Source organism: Boleophthalmus pectinirostris, unplaced genomic scaffold, assembly GCF_026225935.1.
Source record: "Boleophthalmus pectinirostris isolate CB_2022bp ecotype Guang Dong unplaced genomic scaffold, ASM2622593v1 HiC_scaffold_22, whole genome shotgun sequence".
In the NCBI taxonomy this organism is placed as follows: Eukaryota; Metazoa; Chordata; class Actinopteri; order Gobiiformes; family Gobiidae; genus Boleophthalmus; species Boleophthalmus pectinirostris.
In genome coordinates, this window is record NW_026571190.1 from 42,620,022 (window position 1) to 42,630,021 (window position 10,000).

Below are 10,000 nucleotides of genomic sequence, written 5' to 3' on the forward strand. Positions count from 1 at the left end.
GCCCTGAACTTTGTCATTAAAGAAAACTGCAAACTCATTACATTTAGATGTGGAAATTAGTTCTAGTGGCAGTGGAGCTGGAGGGTTTGTTAATCTGTTCACTGTTGCAAACAGGACACGAGAGTTGTTACTGCAATTACCAATAATGTCCGAAAACTACTTCTCTCTTGTTTTACTCAAAGTGTAGTTGTACATATGCATTGTTCCTCTGTAAATCTCATAATGAACCTGGAGGTTTGACTTCCGTCACTCCCTTTTCTGTGCTCTGACTGAGTCATCATTCCTCCACGGAGCTTTTTGCCTCTTTAACCACTTTAACCTTTATCGGGGCGATGGCATCCAGAACATTCAAAACACTCAAAGTCACAGAGTTCAACACATCATCAACATTAGAACATGAGGCAATTTCAAAATGTATCATTTCCATGAACAGTGCACCTGTGTTATCATTTATGTGTCTCCTTCGAACAACTGTAGGAGCAGCCGGTGGTTTGGGAATAACAGACGGTCAAAGAAGACACAGAAATGATCAGACAGAGCAACATCAACCACACTTGACATTTGAAATATTTACACCCTTTGTAATGAGCAGGTCCAGAGTGTGTCCTCTGTTGTGAGTGGGCTCACTGACATGCTGAGTCAGACCAAAAGTTTCAAGGACAACACTAAGCTCTTTGGCATTTTTGTCACACACATTATCCACATGTACATTAAAATCACCTGTAATGACTAAACCATCAAAGTCTGTGCAAACAACTGAAAGCATCTCAGTAAAATCATCAATAAAACTTTGACAGTGCTGAGGAGGTTTGTATATGACGATGTAGAGTCTGGACGGTGATTGTTTTAGCTCCATTTTGAAGGAAACATACTCAAATGATGAAAACACCCCAAATGACAACCTGTGTGTAACCAAATGATCTCTAAAAAATGCACACACTCCTCCACCCTTTTTATTTGCTCGTGTTTCAGATTCAAATTTGAAGTTGGGAGGGGTTGATTCCACTAGCACTGCATGACCTGTGTTTTTTGTCAAGCCATGTTTCAGTTAAAAACATAAAGTCAAGATTAAAAGAAGAAATAAAATCATGAATTAGAAATGATTTGTTACATAAAGATCTGACATTGAGCACAGCAAGTTTCTGATTAGTTTCAGTAGGACTGGATGTTATCTTCTTACAGGGAACGTGAACTAAATTTCTCTGATTAGACAGTCTAACTGTCCTTCTTTTAATCTGTCTACGTGTTGTAACTGGAGATAAAAGCTCCATCGCAGGGCCCCAGCCTGATATTACCTTTATCATGACTGTATGTCCTGGGACAGCAGAGGCCCTGTGCGTCCAGCTCTTGGTGATAACAGCTCTGGGGAAAGGCGGGGGAGGGCGAGCAGGGGAGAGTTTGGGTAAGTGACCAGGTGAGGGACCAGGTGAGGGCCGAGGAGGTGGCCGAGGAGGTGGAATACGGGGAGGTTTGGGTGAGGGGCCTGGTAAGGACCGAGGAGGTGGAGTAGGGGGAGGTTTGGGTGAAAAATTAGAGGGGAGAGCTGAGAGAGTCTCTGGTGGTGAAACAGGCACAGTTTTGTATGGGGGAGAGTTCAACATAACCCTTGACCGTGCTATGTTAGGTGTGAGAGGAACCATCTTGATTCCCGATCTGATGAGGCTTTCTAGATGGTTGGGCAGTGCCATGGGTGAAGGTGGGGAGGAGAAGGAGAGTGAAGAGTCCGTTGATGGAGTAGATGTAGCAAAGGGGACTCCAGGCTGGTCTGTGGGCAGCGGAGGTGATGGGTGTGCTGGTGGCGCTGGGGGAGGGGGAGGTGGTGCTGCTGACTTATTCTCTGGGGGAGGGGAAGGTGGTGATGCTGACTTGTTCTCTGGGGGAGGGGGAGGTGGTTCTGCTGACTTGTTCTCTGGGGGAGGGGGAGGTGGTTCTGCTAACATGTTCTCTGGGGGAGGGGGAGGTGGTTCTGCTGACTTGTTCTCTGGGGGTGGTGGTTCTGCTGACTCATTCTCTGGGGGAGGTGGTGCTGCTGACTTGTTCTCTGGGGGAGGGAGGTGGTGATGCTGCTGAGTTGTTGTCTGGGGAGGGGGAGGTGGTTCTGACTTGTTCTCTGGGGGAGGGGGAGGTGATGATGCTGCTGAGTTGTTGTCTGGGGGAGGGGGAAGTGGTTGTGGTTGTGGCAGTGGTGGTGCTGTCAATGGTGCTGACTTGTTGGCTGGTTCTCTGTTAGGTGCAGCAGGGATGCTTCTCCCATTTCTCTTTTCTCTCACTGGATGCACAGGACCCTGTCCAGGCCGGTGCCTCAGAGCGTGGAGGAGGTTTTCCGTCAACACTCTCACTCCACCTCTGCTTAGGTGTGGGCCATTTCCCTCGAAACAGGTCCTTCCGTTTCCAAAAAAGATCAAAGTTCTCAATGTAGTGCAATCCTCTGGCCGCGCACACATTCAGCAGCCACGTGTTCAGCTGAAACAGTCGGGTAAATTTGTTCCTGTTCCTTAGGTCTATGTTGGGAACAGGTCCACTGATAAATGTCTTAACCTCCACTTTATTAAGCTCCTCGAATAATTTAGTGAAATCCCTTTTCAAGACTTCACTCTGTTCCATTCTGATGTCCACTGCACCCACATGCACAATCAGCTGTTTGACCCCTTGGTGTGTTGACAAAACTTTTGGCAGGAGTTTTGTTATCTCAGAAACAGTGTAGGTCGGGTAGCAGCATGTTAGGATTCTTCTGTGACTCACACCACTGATGCCCCGTCTCCTAGCAGCAACGTATCTCTGACCTTGACGTTTGGCACAGATTCCCCGTCTGCCTGCACTCTTTTGGCAACTTTATTGTTCTTGTTTTGTGATGACAGTACATTATCCCTTTGTACGTTAACATCAGTCTGTGACAGTGGTGAAAATCTGTTTGTTAGCTTTATTGTGGGTGATATAACGATATTAGCATTGTCTTTTATCACTCGCTGCGCTGGCTTAGCATTTTGGTCTGTACCAAGTTTTGGAAAAGACACAGTATCACTCAGGTTTAAGTTGAAAGAATTTTCACCCTCTTCTCTAGAAGTAACTGTAGGTTTCTCACCACTGGACGTCACTGGTAGCGTCTGATGAAGTCCTTTTTCAGTTTCTAAAGCAAATATCTGTGCTTGTAGCTCATAAATGTCTTGTTGATAGTTCCGACAGCGCTCACAGATAGAATTCCCTTGGTTTCTTCTCCCCGACATGTTGCTGGCTCATCAGATGATTTGTTAAAAAATGTAAAAATGTTTAAAAGTATTAATTTGCTTAAAAGGAAATCAAAAATAGACACATTATCCGTTGTTTGAGGAGGTAAACTGATTAAAAAGCGAAAACAGCAGGAGCAAGCAAGGATAGCGTCCGCACTCTTCAGAAGCAGGAAGCACACAACACACACACACAGACACACACACACATACACACAAACACACACACACACACACCAAACACACACACACACAAACACACAAACACACAGACACACACACAAACACACACACAGGCGGAACTTTACATATCACCGGAACCTTTCTTCGCGCGTGTTTCCAGCCGAGCCTCAGAGCGCACGGACCACGGCGTGTTTACATCGGAGCCGGTGAGTCTGGTTCGGTTCTTTTCGGCTCTTTTCGGCTCGGTTCGGCTCGGTTCGGCTCGGTTCGGTCCTGTGGAGATGGAGAGTGCGTGGTGCCGCCTCGGGCCCGCGCGTTGGAGCGCGCTCACGCACAAACGGGTGGCAGTGCACGCGGACAACGGGCACGAGCTGCGCGGGCTCGTGGTAACGGTGGATCCGGTGTCCGCGAGGTGAGACTCGAGTCAGACCCGGGACTCCGAGTCACTCAGGTCTAGTCTTGGTCTAGTCCTGGTTTAGACCTGGTTTAGTCCTGGTCTAGTCCTGGTTTAGTCCTGGTTTAGTCCTGGTCTAGTCTTGGTCTAGTCCTGGTTTAGTCCTGGTCTAGACCTGGTCTAGACCTGGTCTAGTCCTGGTCTAGTCCTGGTTTAGTCCTGGTCTAGTTCTGGTTTAGTCCTGGTCTAGTCCTGGTCTAGTCCTGGTCTAGTCCTGGTTTAGTCCTGGTTTAGTCCTGGTCTAGTTCTGGTTTAGTCCTGGTCTAGTTCTGGTTTAGTCCTGGTCTAGTTCTGGTTTGGTTTAGTCCTGGTCTAGTTCTGGTTTAGTCCTGGTTTAGTCCTGGTCTAGTCCTGGTTTAGTCCTGGTCTAGTTCTGGTTTAGTCCTGGTCTAGGTTTAGTCTAGTTCTGGTTTTAGTCTGGTGGTTTAGTCTGGTCTAGTTCTGGTTTAGTCCTGGTCTAGTCCTGGTTTAGTCCTGGTTTAGTCCTGGTTTAGTCCTGGTTTAGTCCTGGTTTAGTCCTGACTTGTCTTGGTCCTGGTTTCAGTCTGGTCTTGGTGGACTTTAGTTCTTCTGAGGTCCAGGTGGTTTTGGGACACGCTGTTAAAGAAGTCCAGATCCTGGACCAGAACCTGGACCCGGACCTGAAGACCCGACTGGAGACCCTCTTCAGGGACCCGGGTGAGTCCGGCTCTGATCCCGTTTAGTCTGGTTCAGATCCGAGACCAGGACTGAGTCTTGTCTCTGAGCAGGACCCGACCAGGACCGGAGTCTGGACCTGGACCGGATCAGGACGCGGCTCTTGGACTGGATCCGTCTGAACCGGATCCCGGCGGAGCCTCGGGGGGCGGGGCTGGAGGTGGCGGGGGGCGTGGTCACCGTGAACCCGCCCTTCAGGGTCCAGGACTGTGTCGGTCTGAACCAGGTGGTCCTAGACCGGGTCCAGAGACTGATCCAGAACCAGCCCCCGGACCAGGACCGGGACCAGGACCAGGGACCAGGACCAGCCACCGGACCGGGACCAGGACCGGGACCAGGACCAGCCACCGGACCGGGACCTGGACCAGGACCAGACCTGAGACTGTTTTTGTTTTTCAGTTTGTAAATAAATAAAAGTTCCTCTTGTGTCTGTGTGAACTTTGAGCTTTGACCCTGAGGTTCATTTTGTTAAATCTTCATGTCGATGTAAATCAGGTCCTGACCCGATACATACATGACCTGAGTTTATCAGTGTGTCAACAACAAAGACGTGAAAGTGTCAACACACAAACACAGACACACAAACACAGACACACAAACAAACACAGACACACAAACACAGACACACAAATGTGGATAATTGGTTTAGTTCAGGGGTCAGGGGTCACCCCTCCGCTGGGTCAACGACACAAATCCTCAAAAGTTCATGTTTTATTTATTTTTTTTGTCAAAAACTTTTACATCTTGAATTTTGTTGATTTTTTAAAATAAAAAATTGGATTTAACGTGTCCAGTGTGTGTATCGACTCAAAAGTGTGTCGTGTCCAGTGTGTGTATCGACTCAAAAGTGTGTCGTGTCCAGTGTGTGTATCGACTCAAAAGTGTGTCGTGTCCAGTGTGTGTATCGACTCAAAAGTGTGTCGTGTCCAGTGTGTGTATCGACTCAAAAGTGTGTCGTGTCCAGTGTGTGTATCGACTCAAAAGTGTGTCGTGTCCAGTGTGTGTATCGACATCTGAGCAACATCTGATTTAAAAGAGAAAAGACCAAAGTTCAGTTTGAAGCTTTTTATTTATCTACAGCCGAGTCATTAAAGGGCTCAAGTCCAGAGACCAGGTCCAGGTCCTGGTCCCGGGTCCTGGTCCCGGGTCCGGGTCCCGGGTCCAGGTCCGGATCGGGGGGATTGTGGGTCGTTACATTCACATCAAAGTCTCTGAGAAAAATGCAGCAAAAGTTTCATCAAAACATTTCAGAAAAAAATCCAACAGAAAATCCAACATTTAATCCTCCTCATTTACATAAACCAACATTTAATCCTCCTCATTTACATAATCCAACATTTAATCCTCCTCATTTACATAATCCAACATTTAATCCTCCTCATTTACATAATCCAACATTTAATCCTCCTCATTTACATAATCCAACATTTAATCCTCCTCATTTACATAAACCAACATTTAATCCTCCTCATTTACATAATCCAACATTTAATCCTCCTCATTTACATAAACCAACATTTAATCCTCCTCATTTACATAAACCAACATTTAATCCTCCTCATTTACATAATCCAACATTTAATCCTCCTCATTTACATAAACCAACATTTAATCCTCCTCATTTACATAATCCAACATTTAATCCTCATTTACATAAAATGATTTAAACAGAAACATTTACATAAAAACTTAATTTAAATAATTATTTACATAAAAGTCAAAAGTGCCAAATACTTTGAATTAAAACAATAAAACCAACGTCACCAAAAGAACGGCTGCAGGGTGTGAACGGCTGCAGGGTGTGAACGGCTGCAGGGTGTGAACGGCTGCAGGGTGTGTGAACGGCTGCAGGGTGTGAACGGCTGCAGGTGTGTGAACGGCTGCAGGGTGTGAACGGCTGCAGGGTGTGTGAACGGCTGCAGGGTGTGTGAACGGCTGCAGGGTGTGTGAACGGCTGCAGGGTGTGTGAGCAGCTGCAGGGTGTGTGAGCAGCTGCAGGGTGTGAACGGCTGCAGGGTGTGAACGGCTGCAGGGTGTGTGAGCAGCTGCAGGGTGTGTGAACGGCTGCAGGGTGTGTGAACGGCTGCAGGGTGTGTGAACGGCTGCAGGGTGTGAACGGCTGCAGGGTGTGAGCAGCTGCAGGGTGTGTGAACGGCTGCAGGGTGTGAACGGCTGCAGGGTGTGTGAGCAGCTGCAGGGTGTGTGAATGGCTGCAGGGTGTGTGAACGGCTGCAGGGTGTGAGCAGCTGCAGGGTGTGAATGGCTGCAGGGTGTGTGAACGGCTGCAGGGTGTGAACAGCTGCAGGATTTGGTGTTTCGGTGACGTTGATTTCGAGTCTTTGAGGCTCTGAGGTTAAATTCTTGTTTGAGACGTGACGAGTTTAAATGTGATTTATTCATTAATTTATTTATTTAACATGATTCCATTAAAACTCTGAGCTATTTACAGCAGCACCTGCCTCCTCACCCTGTCTCCTACCTCCTCACCCTGCCTCCTACCTCCTCACCCTGTCTCCTACCTCCTCACCCTGTCTCCTACCTCCTCACCCTGCCTCCTCACCCTGCCTCCTACCTCCTCACCCTGCCTCCTACCTCCTCACCCTGTCTCCTACCTCCTCACCCTGTTTTTGATTCAATCTTAAATTCTGCTATTTTTTTATTTTTTATTTTAAAAAGCCTGAGTTTTATTACAAAATGCTGAGACTCTGAACTGGACCTAAACCAGGACTAAACCAGGTCTAAACCAGAACTAAACCAGGACTAAACCAGGTCTAAACCAGAACTAAACCAGGACTAAACCAGGTCTAAACCAGGTCTAAACCAGAACTAAACCAGGACTAAACCAGGTCTAAACCAGAACTAAACCAGGACTAAACCAGGTCTAAACCAGGTCTAAACCAGAACTAAACCAGGACTAAACCAGGTCTAAACCAGGTCTAAACCAGAACTAAACCAGGACTAAACCAGGTCTAAACCAGGACTAAACCAGGACTAAACCAGGTCTAAACCAGGTCTAAACCAGGACTAAACCAGGACTAAACCAGGTCTAAACCAGGTCTAAACCAGAACTAAACCAGGACTAAACCAGGTCTAAACCAGGTCTAAACCAGGACTAAACCAGGTCTAAACCAGGTCTAAACCAGAACTAAACCAGGACTAAACCAGGACTAAACCAGGTCTAAAGCAGGTCCAGTCCTGGTCCCAGGTCTTTCAGAGCCTTGAAGTGAAGATTGTTTGAGCTTAATACTGTTCAGAAGAAATAGTCTTCAGATCCTCCTCTGAACCAGTTACGATCCTCCTCTAGACCCGTCCAGACCCCTGTAAAACCGGTTATGATCCTCTGAAACCCTGTAAAAGTGAGACCCTGTGAGTCCGGCGTAGGGGGAGGAGTCCCGGGCCGTGATTGGTTCAGACGGAGTCCTGGCGCTGGGCCTTGTTGCCGCGGCGACGCAGACAGGGCGTCACCATGGCGACGGCTCCGGCAGCGACCGTCAGGGCGAGACTGAGGCCGGCGCAGAACAGCGACCAGCCGAAGCCCTGCTCCACGTCCGACGGCAAACCGTAGATGAACGGCGGCGTGCGCGAAAGGTCATAGGTCACCGACGACGTGTAGGTCACCAGAGAGATCGAACAGAAGAGACCTGAGGCAGAAACCGGGTCAAGACCGGGTCAGGACCGGGACTAAACCAGGACTAAACCAGGACTAAACCAGGACTAAACCAGGACTAAACCAGGACTAAACCAGGACTGTCAAGTCAAAAAGCCCAGCCCCTGCACCAAGTCTTCACCTCCGCTCCTGAGCCCCGTCTCCTCTCACCTCTGGCCCCTCCTCTTCCTCTTCACTGCTCCTCCCCTTTTTATGAGTTGATGAGGTTATTTTTAGTCTGGCCAGTAGGTGGCAGCAAGAAAAACAGTCAGGTGACCAGGTGAGTCTCTGGATCATTTCATTTTGTCCAGGTGAACAAACACAAACACAAACAGAACCAAACGAAGGAACGTGAAGGAAACACAGAGACACTGCTGAGGAAATTGACCTTTTAAAATTAGTTTGAAGTTTAAAGGAAATAGTAAATAAATTCAATTTAAGTTTGAAAATGCCAAAATAGAGCTAAGTTGAATAACTAAATTGTTTATTTATAAAGTAGTAAATCTGATTTAAAGAAAATGACTTAAATTCTAAGTTAAAGTAGCTCTAGTTAATTGTATATATATATATATATATATATATATATATATATATATATATATATATATATATATATATATATAAATATAAAAATTTATATATACAGTCCCTGACAAAAGTCTTGTTGTTTATCCATTTTGTAGAAACAAAAGTTTATATCTGACTTTAAATGAATCGATTGGTTTTAGAAATGTCTCATATGAAGCTAAAACCCTCCCAAATTATGATCAATAAACTAAAATAAATGTTCTTCACTGAAGAAAGATTGATCATTTAATGAACACAGAAAGGTCAGATTTTGACAGACAAAAGTCTTGTGGTCTTGTCATATGATGCACCAATCCTAGATTACAGCCTCACCTGTGATCAGTTACTGATCAATCAGTTAGTGTTTGAGTATAAAAAGAACCCAGCAGAACCAGACCTTCACATCAACTGCAACTTGACCTCTGACAACATGCCTCAGATCCACCCTGAGACCAAAGCCTTAATTATCAAGAGGCTGAAGACCAGATCCACTGCTGAGGTGGTGACACCTTCAATGTGTCTCAGCGTCAAGTACAAAGAAGAAGAAAAAGATCTGAAATGACTGGAGATGTTTTTGACAAGCCCAGGTCCAGCAGACGCCGCAAGACAACTGCTCAGGAGGAAAATCCAAGGCTCCTTTTCCACTGCAGCAGACTCCACCAGGCCTGGTCACCTCAAGTCCCTGTGTCCACCACAACAGTTTGTAGAATTCTGTCTGGAAATGGCCTCCATGGTCGAATCAGTGCACAGAAACCAGCACTAAACAAAAGACAATTAAAAAACCGTGTGGCATTTGCCAAGACCCACAGCCTGATAAAAGGATGGACACTGGAAAAGTGGCAGAAGGTGGATTTCTCAGATGAATCCTCGGTTGAATTACATCACAGCCGCCGCAAATATTGCAGGAGACCAACTGGAGCCACATGGATCCAAGATTCACCCAGAAAACAGTTAAGTTTGGTGGAGGAAAAATCCTGGTCTGTGGTTCCATCCAGTCTGGGGGTGTGAGACATTTGCAGGGTGGAAGGTAAATATCAATAACCTAAAATATCAAGAAGTATTAGCTCCTCTTACATTCCCAACCATAAAAGGGTCAGATTTTGCAGCAGGATGGTGCTCCATCACATACTTCTATCTCTACATCAAAGTTTGTCAAGGTGAAGAAGATCAAGGTGCTCAGGACTGACCAGTCCAGTCACCAGACATGAACATCACTGAGCAGGTCTGGGG

The 10,000-nt window shown here is 46.6% G+C and overlaps 4 protein-coding genes across 4 annotated transcripts in view; 1 reads left to right on the forward strand and 3 right to left on the reverse strand.

The window, feature by feature from the left end:
* Positions 1 to 3,672, reverse strand: part of LOC110173974 (reticulon-3-B-like) — a 19,870-nt gene extending 16,198 nt beyond the window's left edge. Inside the window, exon 1 of the mRNA XM_055158530.1 lies at positions 3,540 to 3,672. The gene's annotated coding sequence lies outside the window, so the exon portion shown is untranslated. The remainder of the gene's footprint in view (positions 1 to 3,539) is intronic.
* Positions 562 to 3,578, reverse strand: LOC129410370 (uncharacterized). Its single transcript, XM_055158414.1, has 2 exons — positions 2,093 to 3,578; positions 562 to 1,924 (listed from the first exon to the last, which is right to left on the reverse strand). The coding sequence occupies exons 1-2, from the start codon at positions 2,442 to 2,444 to the stop codon at positions 975 to 977; spliced, it is 1,302 nt and encodes a 433-aa protein (XP_055014389.1). The 5' UTR covers positions 2,445 to 3,578; the 3' UTR covers positions 562 to 974.
* Positions 3,580 to 5,346, forward strand: gemin6 (gem (nuclear organelle) associated protein 6). The gene is made up of 3 exons (XM_020940001.2): positions 3,580 to 3,819; positions 4,406 to 4,539; positions 4,611 to 5,346. The coding sequence occupies exons 1-3, from the start codon at positions 3,689 to 3,691 to the stop codon at positions 4,961 to 4,963; spliced, it is 618 nt and encodes a 205-aa protein (XP_020795660.2). The 5' UTR covers positions 3,580 to 3,688; the 3' UTR covers positions 4,964 to 5,346.
* Positions 5,347 to 6,545: 1,199 nt separating this feature from the next.
* Positions 6,546 to 10,000, reverse strand: part of tmem178a (transmembrane protein 178a) — a 12,633-nt gene continuing 9,178 nt past the window's right edge. The window contains exon 5 of the mRNA XM_055158531.1: positions 6,546 to 8,198. Coding sequence (XP_055014506.1) covers positions 7,966 to 8,198 — 233 coding nt within the window. The 3' untranslated portion in view covers positions 6,546 to 7,965. The remainder of the gene's footprint in view (positions 8,199 to 10,000) is intronic.

Excerpts from the sequence above, each read along its gene's own strand:
- LOC129410370 (XM_055158414.1), bottom strand. The coding sequence starts at position 2,444 with ATGTGTGCGCGGCCAGAGGATTGCACTACATTGAGAACTTTGATCTTT. Across the intron at positions 1,925-2,092 it reads AGAGAACAAGTCAGAACCAC|CTCCCCCTCCCCCAGAGAAC; the intron begins CTCCCCCTCCCC and ends TAGCAGAACCAC.
- gemin6 (XM_020940001.2), top strand. The coding sequence starts at position 3,689 with ATGGAGAGTGCGTGGTGCCGCCTCGGGCCCGCGCGTTGGAGCGCGCTC. Across the intron at positions 3,820-4,405 it reads GTGGATCCGGTGTCCGCGAG|TCTGGTCTTGGTGGACTTTA; the intron begins GTGAGACTCGAG and ends TCCTGGTTTCAG. Across the intron at positions 4,540-4,610 it reads GACCCTCTTCAGGGACCCGG|GACCCGACCAGGACCGGAGT; the intron begins GTGAGTCCGGCT and ends GTCTCTGAGCAG.